Raw genomic sequence first — 16871 nt, 5'->3', positions numbered from 1 at the left:
ATTAATGGAGCTTTAATTTTATCAACTTTAATCCAAAATTACATTCAGTATTTTGTTGGAACTGAAGTGTAAATCCTTTTATCAAATATAATGATGCAAATCTAATTTTATATATTATATCAAGTAATTTTTCTTTCTTGTTCAGAAAAATACTTTATTGAAATCGATTGAAATGACAAGCAGCTCTCTAAATTAGAAGACTTTTGCAATTTTTTATTAAATGACGATAATTTAAATTAAAAACTAATTGATGGTGAAATCATTGAGTTTATGCAATAATTGAAGAGTAATTTTTCCCTCTCCTTTTTTTTTCTATTATAATAAAATAAAAATAAAAAATACTAGGCATATGAAATAGATCTATTAGAAAAATTAAAAAAGAAATAGGTTGAAAAATATTGGCTAAAGGCATATAGGCGTCCTTTCGAGGTGTGTAATACGTTGTAGAATGACAAATAGAGGCCAACTCAGCCATCGTGCTCATCATTTTTTCTGTAATTCATTCATTTTCTCTTAGAAGAAAAGGTCGGGATCTACGATTAATTGCTGGGCAGTTGGCACCGAAAACGCATGTCAGTGCAGACGCCTCCTCCTTCTCTTGTCGAATTTAACATTTACACAGTACAGTTCTACAATTATTAATCTGTTTTGGCGATCGACTCTGGAACCAGGTAATATACCCTTTCTGCATAATACTCCGATGCGATTCACTCTTTTGATTTAATTTGCTTGTTTACGTTTGTTTCAATCGTGCGTTTTTTGTTTTTTGTTTTCATGAGTTCCTCTTTTGAATTTTGGAAGTGCTAGTTGATCTCTGGTAGTTGCTGTAGTGGATTAATTTAGAAGAGATATTTTACGATTAGAGTAGATTAATAGTGGTTTAATTAAGATGTTTTATGTGGAGTTAAGTTATGATTTGGGATTATGCATCATTTGGAATGAATAATTGTCATGAAGCAGTGCGCAAATGATAGACGCATTATCAATAGTAATACTTTTATGTGGTAAAGCTAATTAAATGGTGTGCATAGACAAACAAGGAGTAGGCATAATCTAACTTTTGTTTGTACTGTCCAAGGATGGATGCGCGTTTTGTGATTAAGTCAATGTTATATATGATCTGCAAAAAATCTATATATAATATCAGATGATACTATCTTCACAAGAAGGCACTATTAGTCTAATGGTGAAGCTGAAGTTTTACTTAATGGAACTCAGTGATGGAGCCAACATTTTTGCCAAGGGTGTTCATACTTTTATGACAGGATGGCTGAATTTTTTTAACCAAAATGAAATTTGCTTAGCATTAGCCACTAGGCTATCTCGCTCTTTTGTGTCAAGAATGTTCAGCAATCAATATATATTAAAAATATACAGAAAAATTTTCAAAAGGGTGTTAATTTGGCCACTCTTCGGTGTTGTAGCTCTTCCCCTGATGGAGCTCTTACATTCAAACCTCCTATGCACATTCTGTAAGCTTCTATTTTTTTCTTAAAACAAATGAATCTTAAAATGATACATTTTCTTAAGGCTCATTTGGTAAAAGAAAATAAAAAGATCTAGAGCTGCACATTAATAGGTCCGAACATGCAACGTCACTTTGGTAACACACATGGCTAAATGCTTGACTAAGACAGATCTGTTGTAATCTAGTATCATCGTTAGTTGAACTTTTAAGAGAGGTATTAAAACTACTGGATTAGTAGATTGGAGGGACAATTGGTTACGTTAATTAGAAAAAGACACTATTCAGTCTTCTCCAGCGGTTGTAAGGCTTGCAATGACTTTGTAGTTTGTAGGGTGAAAGACATAAATACGGTCTTTTTTATTTTGCCTTTTTTTTTTTGAATCTTGTTGAGGAAATTATGTTTATGTATGTGAATTAAACTTTTTAATAAAGGTTTTGTTCATTTGTTCACATCTTTAAATGTCGACACCTCTTCTGATAAATTTTTGTACACCTTTTTTTATAATTTGAATTTTGTGTGCACTATTAAGTCATTATATCACTAAACTAAAGGCTCATTTGGCCTATCTTTTCCCACTCGTTGTGTCTCTCCTCCCTTCATGGTCATGGTTTTCATTTTTAACTTGTAGGAAATGGCTACAGAGTCTGAAAAAGATCTTGTTGATACTGCTGGCGCTGCACCTGTCACATCTACAGATAATGAAGCAAAGACAAAAAAGAAAAAGAAAAAGGGACTATTGTCAAGAATGTGGAACAGTCTATTTGGTTCACACAAAGATGACTTTGAGAAGAGATTGCAACATATTTCCAAGGAGGAGGCTGCTGTTATTGCCAGAACAGTTAAGCGATCTCATAGTTGGAGAAGGATGAGTAGGCATCTCATTATACTTTCTGTACTTTTCGAGGTAATGCTACTATTTTTGTATTCTACTGTTGTAGTGCGTTGTAGTGCGTCCTGATTAAAAGAAACAAGAGCCTGAAACCCTGTATCTGAAACTCTCTTATCTTTCCAAAGACTGTAAATTGCTTTTTCTATCACCTATCTTTCCATTACTGATCACTCGACATTTGACATATCCAGTTTGTCTTCTTTTACAAAGAAAAATTGTTTCCTTTATATTCAGGTTTTGTTGCCACAACATGTCAGATGTGGCATGATTATCCAATTAAATGTGCTAGATGTTTTACTATTACATCTTTTTCTCTCTATTCCCAATTTAGTAATGCTTCCATTTTTATTTAGGGGAAACTTTACCTATTTTGGTGTGATCAAATATGGATTTGTTTGTCTTTTAGAATACTATTTAGTAACTTAGAAATCACATGAGAAGTATTGAACTTCTAAAAAAAAGGGCAGCCCAGTGCAATAAGCTCTCGCTATGCGTGGATCTAGGGAAGGGCCGGACTACAAGGGTCTATTGTACACAAAGGTTGTGAACTTCTCTCTATCAATATTTAAAAAGATTATAGCCAGTAGATTAAGTCGTCGACAAATTTGTCATAACTCTTGGAAGAAAAATGTTAGCTGGTTTGGGACAGGGGAAAGTGATAAAATAGTTCAAGATACAAGATATTACTATGATAAGATGCATAACTCTTCTAGATTCAGTAGAGGGAATGAGATTTTATGGCTGATTTGGAGGTTTTCTTGTTGCTGATATAATGGTGAAAAATAGTCCTTTGTGGGTTGAGAATAGCAGAAAGCTCAGTAGCCAAATTGAGACTGTTCTGATCTGTGAAAAGTAACTAGAACATAACTCTTTTGTTCTAAGGATGGAAGTTGATTTTTGATATTAAGTATTGGGTAAGGTGAAGGGACTCTTAAATGGCAGAATGTGATGGGATGAAATATGCTAAGTGCACAAAGCAAGTAGAAAAGAATGAGGGAAGACACACAATCTCCTAATCTCTGAACTAATATTTCCTCTAATGAACCCTAGGGTGAGGTTGTGAGAGCATCAAATGCAATTGCATCTTTCTGTTTACCATACCATAGAAATCATCTTATATTTCTCAACTACTCAATTACTGTTTTATAACTTATGGAGGTAGATCAGAGCAGCTCACTTTCCTACACTTCAACAATGATGAATTAGAATTAAGAAACATACGCATGAGTCATAAGTTGACTTCTAAGAGCCTGTTTGCCCAAGCTGCAAAACTGTGCCTCTTTTTAGAAGTTCTTTTAATAATATGTGCTTTTGAAGAGAAGCAATTTATGTCAGGCAACTCATTTGGAAAGGGTGTTCTTTAACAATTTGTGTTTGACAAATCTTTTTAGAAAGCGTTTTTGAGTGTCAAATTACATAAATGGACAAGTGTAATAGGAGAATGGGTTTAATTAATGAGAGATAGTTTTGTAAATACAAATTTTGTAGAGATACTTTTCTCATTTCTCTCCTCAAGCGCATTTTCTAGAAGCAGCAGTTTAGTTTCTCTCCAAAACCAATTTTCTCTTCTCAAGCACATTTTCTAGAAGAAGCATTTTAGCTTCTCTCCAAAAGCAGAAAAACTGCTTCTGCTTCTCCCCAGAAGCAGTTTGGTCATTTGGCCAACCACTCAATAGTTTTAAAAAAGTGCTTTTAATGGGGCAAAAAAGCACCTTTTCTATAAGCTAAAACAAATGGCTTAAAACTGATTTGTAACTGAGAGAACTTAAAGTAACACCAAAAGCTGAAATAGAAAGATTGCTCACTGAATGATGAAAATTAGGGAACTCATCCTCATGTAGCATAAATACTAACTGGTATTTATCACCATGTCTCTACCTTACTGGGGAGCATCTTGGCCGCACACCTTTTCCTTTTTCTCTGCTACTTTTGGGGTACTTGTGTAGGCTGATAGAAGTATTTGTTACGAAAATACCACCTCAGCCTTTTAGATGAATTTCTGAATAATGTTCCTGAATGGTTGTGCATATCATGTTAACTTTTGTGAAATTATTTGCAGCAATATACAAACTTTGAGATATTCCAAGAAGTGTATGAAGGAAGTATGTGCAGAAGCCTATGGCCTTGTTTGGTTGTCAGGCACATCCTTTTTTTCAACTCCTTAAAAGATTATATTCTTTTTTTCCTTATTTGCGCTATTAGATTCCATCGAAGTAAAATTTGGCCTTCAATGTAGAACAACTTCTGAAATTCATAGGAGTATTCAAGAATGGAGAGCAAAACTACTTCAATTTTTGCCTACATAGACATATTGCTAGAAGACTAGAAAGCAAAGATGGTTTACCTGTTGCCAGTGAGCGATGGAGGCCAATATAAGGAAAACAACAAAATTATTAGTGGAAGTTCCCAACAAAAAATACACACATTTCAGTACAAAATGTTCGATGATGTCTGTTTCGTTTCTTCCTATATTAACTTTATTAGGCACCCCAATCATGCAACACTTGAAGGCTGTGAGAAATTTAGGGAAAATATTATTGAATTGTGTATTTACATTATTACACTAAGCCCTATCTTTAGACACAACATTACAATCATATGAAAATAGGATTTTATATGGTATTTTTATTTCTATTCTAATTCTAACACTCCCCCTCAAATTTGTGGATACAAGTCACATGTATCGAACTTGTTACAGATGTAACTAATATGAGGACTAGTGAGGGACTTGGTGAAGATATTTGCAAGTTAATCACTCGACTTCACAAATTTTATAACAATATCTCTCGAGGGTACTTTCCTCTAACAAAGTGTCAGTCAATCTCAATGTGCTTGGTTCTCTCATGAAATACCGAATTCGATGTGATATGAAGGGTCAGTTGGTTATCACACACGTTCCATTTGATCGATTCTCCAAATTTTGATTCTCTCAACAATTGTTTAAAATACATACTAGCTTACAAATTGCTACAACTATTACTCGATATTCCGATTCTGCACTAGATTGAGCAACTACACTTTTCTTACTCACACCATATTACCTCCTACTAAAACACAATGTACAAATGTCAAATTTCTGTCAGAGGGTGATTCTACCCAATCAACGTATGTATATTCAATGATATTCTTATGGCCTCGATCTCGAAGAGTAGTGTTTTATGTGGAGCTATATATCATAGAATTCGAACATTTGCTTCCCAATGACTAATACAGAGGTAAGTCATAACACTCACTGTAAAAGCGATTTTAGGTCTAGTCATTGTGAGATAATGCAACTTTCCTGCTAGCTGTCTATATCTTCTAGGACCTCCGTCTATCCTAGTAGAAGTTTAGGACTCGAATTGATATGGTTGTCAATGGTTTTACATCCTCATTCTTGTCTCCTCAAGAATGTCTAAGGCATACTTGTGTTGCGGAATAACAATACTTGATCTGTATTGAGCAACCTCAATACATGGAAAATACTTTTTATCTGAAATGTAGAAAGAGATTGTTTCAACTTAATGATACCATCTTGACCATTGCTGTGAGAACAATATTGTCAACATAAACCATCAAATAAATATACAGATTTGGTGCAAAATGTGTATAAAACACAGAGTGATCAAGTCCACTATAAGTCATGTTAAATCTCCTGAATTATTATGCTGAACTTCACAACTAAGCTCGAGAAGGTTGTTTTAGACCATAGAGTGACCGGCGTAATCGACATACAAAGCAATTAGACTCCCCTTAAGCAACAAAATTTGGTGTTTGCTCCATATTAGACTCCATCCTCAAGTTCACCAGGGAGAAAAATATTGTTAGTGTTTAACCGATGAAGAGGTCAATAACTAATGACAAACGTGGGTAGAAAAATGCAGACTAATGCTACTTTAGCCACTGGAGAGAAAGTATCATTGTAATCCAGCCTAAATATTTGTGTATCCCTTTGGCAAAAGTGAATTTGAAACAGAGAGAATACACCGGGGAAAGTCAAATCTATCAGTGCATCAGTCTCTGGAAAGTGCTCGAAATATCTTACATAGTATATGTATCATCTCTAAAAAAAGAGATGAGATGATATGGAACATGCCTACGCACCACTGCGTGGTATTTTGTGGTCATTGGAACCCTAGATCTAGCTGCGCATGAGGGCACATGAGGGATCTACAACCGGCGACACTGGTTGGGAATTTGTTGGTGGAGGTTGCTGAACCTTGTGGTGGTGTTGCATTTTTCAATATACCAAAGGAAATAGAGATAGTTGTGAGTAGTCACCGAAATTTGCACAATAATTGCAGATTTTGCTAGATGATGCTCAACGATACTTTTCGAAAAAGTGGACAAAAAGAGGCTGTTATGAATCTTTAGGGAAGGACCGATTCACAGGGCGATATATAAATCAGCTCGTTAAAGGGAGACTGAAATCTTAGAATTCATTAGAAGAGAGAACTCTGATCTCTTGATTTTTGTTGAATTATGTCTTACTGATTTATTCATCAAAAGCTCCTTTAAATAGGAGTCTTATTACATAAATAGGAAATCTAATTCTTATCAAAGTAGGAGACCTAAATCCTATTCCAACTAATAACTATAACATAACCTAATCCTTATAAAACTATGAAATTAAACCTATTCTAGAATAATAAATAAAGTTGCTAAATAAATAATTAAATACTTAAATTAATGACTTCCAACGCATCCCTAACATTACCCCCTCTTACGTTGAAAGAGCTTGTCCTCAAGCTCAATTATCCATTTCCAGCCCTAGCTTGAAGTTGACATTGATAAATTTCACCTCTATCAATTTGATGAAGCTTGACTAATTCGCCCATCAAGTTGCCATTTTCATAAGGTCCAAATCACTCAAGAAATTGTTCACAAAGATGTGCCCAAATTAATGGGTTGTTGATACCATTAAAAGTAGGAAAATTCATCTTTGCATAACTTGGTATTATCGAATGTGAATTACCACTTGTTGGATGATTCTTATCGGCTAGTTGAATAAGTGGTGTATTGCATGTAGTAGAAGAATTTGTTGATCTATGGGTTGCTGGTTTTGTGGAACCAACTCCGAATCGTGACAATTGTTCTTGGATGACTTGGACAATTCTTTCACCGAGGCGTTGTTTCATTGCTGCAATTTTAGAGTCTATTAGGGTTTCTATAATGGTACGTTCTTCTCGAAATCTGAAAATGATCTCATCGTGCAATCTAGAACTGATCTCATCGTCCATTGTGTTAGGCTCTGATACCAAATTGTTATGAATCTTTAGGGAAGGACCGATTCACAGGGCGATATATAAATCAGCTCGTTAAAGGGTGACTTAAACCTTAGAATTCATTAGAAGAGAACTCTGATCTCTTGATTTTTGTTGAATCATGACTTACTAATTTATTCATCAAAACCCCCCTTTAAATAGGAGTCTTATTACATCAATAAGAAATCTAATTCTTATGAAAGTAGGAGACCTAAATCCTATTCCAAACTAATAACTATAACATTATCTAATCCTTATAAAACTATGAAATACAAACCCTATTCTAGAATAATAAATAAAGCTACTAAATAAATAATTAAATACTTAAATTAATAACTTTCAACGCATCCGTAACAGAGGCTCACGTGGCTGAGGTGTGGTGTAGATCTCGCCGGAGAGGCTGCTTTTGACGGCGTATGAGGTCATATGGAAGGTTATCTAGTGGTGGAATTTTGTGGTTATGGTTGACCGAAAGAAGAAGATGACGTAAAACAGTCTTTAGAAAATTGAGGCACGGTGACTGTGACTTTGTTTTCTTTCCCCCAATATTTCTAACCGAAGTGTTGAAACTATGTGAGAAATATAAAGAAATATTATTAAATTTTGTATCTACATTATTACATTGAGTCCTATTTATAAGCACTACATTACAATCCTTATCCAAATAGGATTCTATTACTATTTTATTCTTATTCTTATTCTAATTCTAACAAAGGCAAAAAGCGTCATGGTCAATTAGAACATTTGGTGGAAGTGTAATTAAAAGTTAATCTTCAACGATGAAAGGCACAAATGAAGGAAAAATAAAATATATGTGTGCAAGGAAAATTGAAAAATAATAATAAGTACAAATAACAATTTGAAGGCGCAAATGAAGGAAAAATAAAGTATATGTATGCAAGAAAAAATAATCGTAAATACAAATAACAATTTTATGGACAATGAGTTAGAGAAAACTACAATTAAGTGGCATACATGAAATAAAAATCATCCTACTCATGTGGAGAAGTCTATTAAAATTTAGCACGTTTAAATTTCTTATTCGGATTTGATTATTCATTTCCAATATAATATTCATATATTTGTATTCCTAGCTTCTAGCATATGAGTTCGTTATGTTGCTTTTACAATTAATATTATTTTGTTAAGTGTTTTTACTGAATACTGAAGCCCTCCTCAAAACAGAGCTTATGAGCTATGAGGCGCACACTGTAGTGCCTTGTTGCACGCAGTAGCCTTCGTGTACACATTTAAGCGACACCTAAGTACGCAGGTTGTGCTGTTAACCATGCCTGAGTCTATAACAATACTTTAAGTATGTAAAGTATATTGAAATTGCAGATTTCACATATATCATGTTGCGATCAATGTGTTAATGTTATATGTATGTCATCCTTCTCGAATTTTCTTATCCCTTTTCTGTATGTTATAGTGCATATTACTTATGTGTGTATTGAGTTTATTTCAATTCAGGTTATTGCAATGGCTTATGCTATCATGACAACAAGATCACTTGAGCTAAACTGGAAAATGAGAGCATTGCGGGTTTTACCGATGTTTCTTTTGCCCGGATTATCCTTTTTTACATATTCGACGCTTCGAAGCTTCACGAGGATGAGTAAGTTGTTCATGGTTCTCTGCTACTAAAGTTCTCAAACATAACAATATTTCAAATTTATGGCAGTTCCTCCCATTTCTGCTTTTTCTTTTTCAGTGCGACAAACCTTCATCAAATTAGAAGATATAAATTGTTCCTTTCTCATTTCTTTCTGATGCTGATAGTGAACCAGGATTGGATTTTAGTGGGAAAAGTTAGTAGGTAACTGAGAAATAATGTGAGTAGTGGTGTTCTTCAGTTCACCGCTTATTTCTCAATCTCTGTCGATCTGTTTTCAAGTTGACTTTAGAATTTTTGGGTGCTTTAACCTAGGGAAGAGCATCTTTTTGTTATTTATGCCAGTATGAGTTGATGTAATAAATGATAAAACTAAGGTCGATTGACTGCTTAGATACATGACAGTGGATTCACCAAGTAGAGTGACAAAAGAAGACTGGTGAGTTTTTGAAATCATATTAAGTTTGTAAAGTCAACTGCCTAAGCAGAAACATGTATGTTCAGTCGTTGGTGGGTTGAACTCTTCATTAGGTAGCTTCTAGTGAGTTTTAGATAGTTGGCTAAAAGACATTTTTATGTTTTGCTGCTCTTTTGAATAAGATAATGTTGCTCAGTTTGTTTAATGGATTGAGATTACTCACTGTCACCTTTTAAATCTTTCTGTCTGTCTCTCTCTCTCTCAGCTGTTGCTTTTACCAGAAAGATTGATGAAATATGTCTATCAAGCTGTGTATTGTTTTAACTTATCAAGAAACCGTTGATTGGTTTCACCTACTGAAGGTGTTTGATTAATACTGTTGGGAATGATTATTTGTAGTAGAGAATATATATTAGCAAATAAGTAAACAAAGAAATAATTAATTCATAAAGACAATAGTTTACTTTGTTTAATGCATTAAAATTTCTATTTTGGCGTTTCCTAAAATATATGTGCTCATGTTGTATATTAAAGATAAAGTAAACATTTCTTCATGATTTTGCATTTAAGAAGTTCGAAGGTTGAGAATCATTGAAGTTATATGTTAAAGGGTGTCTCAATTCACAATTACTCAAAAGTTTCCTATTATAGAGTATAAACATGGAAAAGTAGAGCTTGCGTGCTGTAACAAGTTCGAATGGGGTGCATTTTTTTGATAAGTAATTTTGGATCTGGTGTATTTGGTTCAAAGGATATTACTTGGTTGAGAGGATCCGTGATAAATTTAGATTGGATCTTCATGTTCACCTTCTCCTGTTGGAGCATAGAGAAGATTTCTCTCATTTTATTCTCGTTTGTTAATTTTGGTAAGCTCTGTGTAGCTCATGGACGTTTTTTGCTGTGTATTAAGTATGTCATCTTTTGATAGTACAAGGGGGGAGAGCCTCTGAAGAACTTCACTTTGCCTCCTATTTTGGCAAATTTATACAACTAGACAGCATCTAGCGGCCTTCTATTAGGGTGGTGCGAGGTGTTACCTTACCAATCCTAATAAGGTAATAAATCAAAACGATTGGCCTAATGGAAAAAGTGTTCGATTGGATGTCCATTTGATCAAATAGACCCTATGGCTAATTATGGTGGGAAGACCATAAAAGCTTGATGCGCCTTATTTGGAAGTGGTGGCTCAGAGGGCATGAGAAGATAGAAAGGCGACCATGGACTTTTTACTAAAAGTTAGTGACAATGGAAGATGATAAGTCTAATTTGCATTTTCCTCTCAGGAAACTTAGAAGTGAAAAGGTTGTAGATCATTTGGACAAACCCTGCTTATAGTAAAGTTCCAATAACATAACAAGTCCTCAACATTGAGATTTTCTCCTTTCTGATTTTTTCTTGAGGAGGTGTAGATCGAAATGTTAAGAGTATTTTTGTTTTGGCAATCAGGTGAATATGTTAAGACTTCAGAGCATATGAAGGTCAAAGGTCTTCAAAATAGTTCTTTTGATCACCTCAAATGATATTCATTGAAAACATTGTTTCGGTAATTTGTGAATATTAAGACCGTTGAAGTGTGGTGATTTCCTTCTTAGCTTGGTCATGCGTAACTATGCATCTCTTGTAAACACCTAGTAGAAATACAAAACTCAGAGATGGCATCTTCCCTAGCTGCCTAATATCCATTGTTCTGTAATCAAGACTATTACACACTTTCAGGCTGTTTGGTCCTAGCAATTTTTCCGGGTTGCTGAATCCAGCAATTTCTTTTCTTTTTCTTGATTCATTTGTCTATTCATTCTCCTGTGTACTTGACAGGTGATTTCTCTATGAAACGATTTACTAATTAGTTTCTCCATTCCTTTTCATCTTCTTTCTGCATCTACTATAGAGTTTTGGCATTTGGAATTTGAGGTATTGAAATGGAAAATTGAAGGCAGAAGGGAGAAGAGAGTGGTTCATGATTTTTAACATAGAAGTGAAGTTGCTGGCTCCACTATCCACCAAAGTTTGGTCATACGAGAAGAAGTCATAGTGTTCTTTTCTTTGTTAGGATTTGAACCTGAGACCTCATGACACTTACACTTCACTGACCGCATATAATTAGGTTTTGCTTATGAAAAGTAAAATGATACATATAATTAGGTCGGATGAACATAAATAAAATATCCATCATATATCATTAAAATGACAACAATACATAAAAAGATGAACAACAAGAAACAAATTATTAACTAGGGAAATGCTATTAAAAGACAAGAAGACAAAATAAAGATAGAAAAATTAAAAAGCGTTGCATGCTCAACAAAAATCCTAAAGATATCAAACACTCTCTTCTCCTTCATTGTTGTCATCAGAACCAACTCTGTTTCCAGCAGTTTCCTTCAGTTGTTTTTTTCTTCCTCTTCACAGCAAATAGTTTTCACAAACCTTTAGTTTCTCTAAGATCAAGTTCATCAACTCTTATTCTTCCTTTAACAAGTTGGTCGAAGAGGAACTCCATTTCCTTCTCCTCAGCCATTTGCTCTGCTTTGTTAACAAACTTAATTAGCCTTCAATTTTTAGAGGAAGACAAATAGTCCTTAACTCTATCTTTAGCCTGAATTAGTGAGGGCCAAGCAACACATTGTTTTCTCTGTGAGTAAAAACATTAGACCAGTTTCTATATCAAATAGAATAGACATCCCTTTTGCTTTCTTACACTATGATTTCTAATCTTTTATCGAGAATGGCCTTTTTCATTTTCGGATTGAGATTTCTACTGCTCCTAAGCCCCCCTTTTGTCATATTTAAGTACACCAAAATGAGAGTATATGAATGATTAGTTCTCTCTGGATATAAAATATGAGTATTTGACTGATATATTTATATATAGGTTTCAGATAGAACCATATAATTAAATAGTCAGAAGTTTATTTCACATGATTTGAATAAATTTATTAACAAACTAATTGCATAATCTGATTTCTTCTGTAATATTTATTTACTTACCTAAATCGATGTAGTTAAAATCCTAAACTTCAATTTTAAAGTTGGAAACTAAAAAAGTTTATTTCCATAATAATTATATTCTGAGCTGGCAAATGCAAATGGTCAACTTTTCAACATCTTGGGTGTGCCCAACTGCCCATCAAGTATTTGAATTGGTACAAAATTATCCTTCATCCACCTATTAGCCCTATAATACCCCTGGACATCCACCTTTCGGCTCAAAAATAGAGTACAAACATGGAAAAGTTGGAGCTTGTGTGCTGTAACAAGTTCGAATCTGGTGCATTTTTACTGATAAGTAATTTTTGATCTGGTGTATTTGTTTCGAAGGATATTTCCTGGTTGAGAGGATCCGTGATAAATTTAGATGGATCTTCATGTTCACCTTCTCCTTTGGAGCATGGAGAGGATGCTCTCATTTTATTCTAGTTTGTTAATTTTTGGTAAGCTAACTTTGTCACTCTGTGTGTAGCTCATGAACATCTTTTGCTGTGCATTAAATTATGTATTTTTTATAGCACAAGAGTAAAGCCTCTGAAAAGCTTCACTTACCTCCTATTTTGGCAAATTTATATCACTAGACAGTGTGCCCAGTGGCCTTTCTCCTTTCTGTGTTTCTCTTGAGGATGTGTAGATTGAAATGTTAAAGAGTAACTTCGTTTTGGCTATCAGATGAATATGTAAAGACTCCAGAGCATGTGAAGGTCAATGGTCTTCAACATAGTTCTTTTGATCACCTCAAATGATATTCATTAACAATATTGTTTCTGAAATTTTTTAATAATCACACTGTTGATAGTTTTGCCTTAGAACAAACAATCTTTTCTTTGATTTTCAATTTTGAATCCTGTAGAAGAACAAAGGGATCAGAAAACTTTGGAAAGGCTTCGAGCTGAAAGGCAAGCCAAGATTGATGAACTCAAAGAGAAGACAAATTTCTATATAACGCAGCAGCTCATTCAGGTGATAGCAATATGCGAGTTTTAGGGGTTCTGCTGTGCTCTTAACAGATAATTTGTCACTTAACAGATAATTTGTCATTCAGTTGAATTAGGCAGCTCATTCAGCTGATAGAAATACGCGAGTTTTTGGGCTTATGCTAAGCTCTTTACAGATAAGTTAACCATGCAAGTGAAATAAACATTAGGGAACACGTGCTTACAATTATTTTTCACTCTTTAGTGTTCACCACTTTTATAAAAAGCACCTTCATGTCCGAGTGGTGGGATGAGATGCATGATGTTTTATTGTTCTATCCTTTATGCAGAGATATGACCCTGACCCAGCATCTAAGGCAGCTGCAGCCACTGTGCTTGCATCCAAGCTCGGTGCAGATACTGGCTTAAAAGTTTATCTGGGAGATGAATCTAAGTTTAATGCCCCTGCCGGAACGAGCAATGATGTAGAAATTCAGCAGTCCGCTGGATTGAGAAATAGGAAGCAAGCTAGATCTGGTAGCGCAGGGAGTGCTGTTTTGGATCATCGCGAAGGAGAAATGCTTCATGATCTCCAGCTTGAAGGTTCTAGTATGAACCAACATCAGCAAATGATTGTCGAGCATTACAATCCTACCTCTGTGAGTACACAAGATGGGGGATGGCTTGCACGAATTGCAGCATTGCTTGTGGGAGAGGATCCAACCCAATCTTATGCTCTTATCTGCAGCAACTGTCATATGCACAATGGTAAGACTCGAGAATATGATCATTGGCCCATAATTAGCAGCATAGGATTCACCTAATAGATAGTGAATAACTAACTTATCATCAATATAAGAGAACAGAAAAAGAAAGAAAGTGAACTTATTAACTTCTTCCATTGTTTGCAGGACTTGCTAGGAAAGAAGAACTCCCCTATATAACCTACTATTGCCCTCACTGCAATGCCCTGAATGGGCCTAAGCAACTAGCTGATGGCGCCTCTAGTTTACTGAATATGGCATCCACAACCATTGTGGCCGATGCAGATTTGGTCAAGCAGGACAGTGGATCCATTGCAGAGAGAGACTCTGCAAGTAGCAGCCCTGCAGGGGAAACAACAGAAGGTAACAGTATAGTCTCGGAAAGTAGCAGCCCTGCAGTTGTTGCTACAGCAACAACAGAAGATGAAAATATAGTCTCCGCAAGTAGCAGCCCTGCAGTTGCTGCCCTGGAAACACCAGAAGGTGACCATATAGGCTCCAGTATTTCTAGCAGTTAAATATGTAATAGCTTGAATGGAATTGTGCAGGCAAAGTGTATTGAAGTGTGGTGATTTTCCTCTTAGCTTGGTCATGTGCAACTATGCATCTCTTGTAAACACCTAGTAGAAATACAAAACTCAGAGATGACAGCTGCCTAATATCCATCGTTTTGTAATCAAGACTATTACACATTTTCGGGCTGTTAGGTCCTAGCAATTTTTTTGGCTTGTTGAGTCCGGCAGTTTCTTTTCTTTTTCTTGATTCATTTTTCTATTCATACTCCTATGTATTTAGACAGACAATTTCTCTGTGAAACGATTTACTACTAATTAGTTTCTCCACTCCTTTTCATCTTCTTTCTGTATCTACTATTGAGTTTTGGCATTTGGAATTTGAGGTATTAAAATGGAAAATTGAAGGCAGAGGGGAGCAGAGAGTGGTTCATATTATTTTTTTTAACATGGAACTGAAGTTGCTGGCTCCACTATCCATCAAAGTTTGGTCATACGAGAAGAAATCTGACTTTTTTAGTAAGAAACTAATTGCGTAATCTGATTTTTTTATGTATTATTTACCTACTTTCTTATATCAATGTAGTTAAAATCCTAAAACTCGATTATAAAGTTGGGCAAGAAAAGTTCATTTCCATAGTAATTATATTCTGAGCTAGAAAATGCATATAATCAACTTTTGAACATTTTTGGTGTATTAACTATTAAGACTGAAATTTACTCTAATCTTTTTGTCACCGAAAGGCGAAAACAGGAGTTATGGGGTGGTCAATTGAGCACCCTTCTACAAAAACTTACGTTATCTATATAGGTCAAATCTTCTTTATATTTTTATGTATAGCATTTTAAATATACTTCAACATAATATAGAGAAGTAGCTCATAGGAAAAGTATAATAATCCGTTCCGTCGTTATTAAAAATATCTACAGTATTAAGATACATAAGTTAGCATTTTTATATACTATTTTGATTTAAGTCGAGGTTAGCCTTGTCTTGTTAACAAGTTTTCTTAGGAGCGGGAAGAATGGATCCGTAAATTCTTAATAAATATTCTCTTGATGAATTAAAACTAAATGAATAAGGGTTAATGTGTTCGGCAACATCAGTTTGGTGTCGAGGTAGGTAATATTGGGTTTTAAAAAGGTGTGAATGGAAAATGAAGAGTTGCGACTTTTATGAAGAGTTGTGACTTTTATGAAATGTTGCGACTTTTATGAAAAGTTGCGACTTTTATGAGAAGTTGCGATTTTTATGGAAAGTTGTGACTTTTATGAAAGGTGACGATCTTTCTGAAAGATTGTGACTTTTTCAAAGGTTTGTGTCCTTTTAGGTAAGGCACAATAAGAACCTTTTCGCACTACCCTTTGTTTTCTATAAATTGAGGGATTTCCTCTCATTTTAATATAGAATTCATGGACTTCTTCTTCAACTACTAAATCTAGTAATCTAAGTGTACTTTACTGCCGTTGAGTGGTTCGCTGACACCAGAATTTTTGGTGTCTATACTCTGGTGATTGAGATCATTTTACCCTAGGAGGTCATATTCCAAATCAAACCTCGAATACTAGAGGGAAATAATTTTCTTAAGGGGACACTGTGAGTTCAGTAGACTTGATCTTTTTCCTATTAAAAATTTTTCAGATTCTGATATGTATTTTACAAATTTTAGATTTGTGAATTAATTTCAGTTCTTCTATTCTTTTGTTCTTCACTGGTTCATTAAACTCGGTAACTTCGTGTTTCTGCAAAGTTTGTTGGAATCAGTAAGATTCTTTAGACACATATTAACAATAATTCTTCTTTAAAAAAAAATATTTCGTATATTTTTTTTAAATCTGTTTCTAATTCTAGTTTCGCTACTAATTTTAATTTTTTAATTGTAAAAATGTTCTTAAACTTTGTTTTTTTACAAAGATGTTCAAAGTTTTGTTCTAAGTATATTTTAAAATACAAAATGAATAACAGGTAATGATTTATGACTAGTAGACTTTGATTAGAAAATGTGTATACAATACAAATTTAATGGATGATTTGGTGGGGGGGGGGGGGGGGGGG

At 34.5% G+C, this 16871-nt stretch overlaps 1 protein-coding gene across 1 annotated transcript; it reads left to right on the top strand.

Annotated features, from left to right (window-relative positions):
- Positions 1-387: 387 nt before the first annotated feature.
- Positions 388-15145, top strand: LOC107023847 (uncharacterized protein At2g24330-like). The gene is made up of 6 exons (XM_015224666.1): positions 388-671; positions 2098-2373; positions 9075-9219; positions 13476-13585; positions 13890-14307; positions 14451-15145. Exons 2-6 carry the CDS (start codon positions 2101-2103, stop codon positions 14819-14821), a joined length of 1317 nt encoding a protein of 438 aa, XP_015080152.1. The 5' UTR covers positions 388-671; positions 2098-2100; the 3' UTR covers positions 14822-15145.
- Positions 15146-16871: the final 1726 nt, after the last annotated feature.

This window comes from Solanum pennellii, chromosome 6 (genome assembly GCF_001406875.1).
Source record: "Solanum pennellii chromosome 6, SPENNV200".
NCBI lineage: Eukaryota > Viridiplantae > Streptophyta > Magnoliopsida > Solanales > Solanaceae > Solanum > Solanum pennellii.
This window is presented reverse-complemented; position numbering and strand designations above follow the sequence as displayed.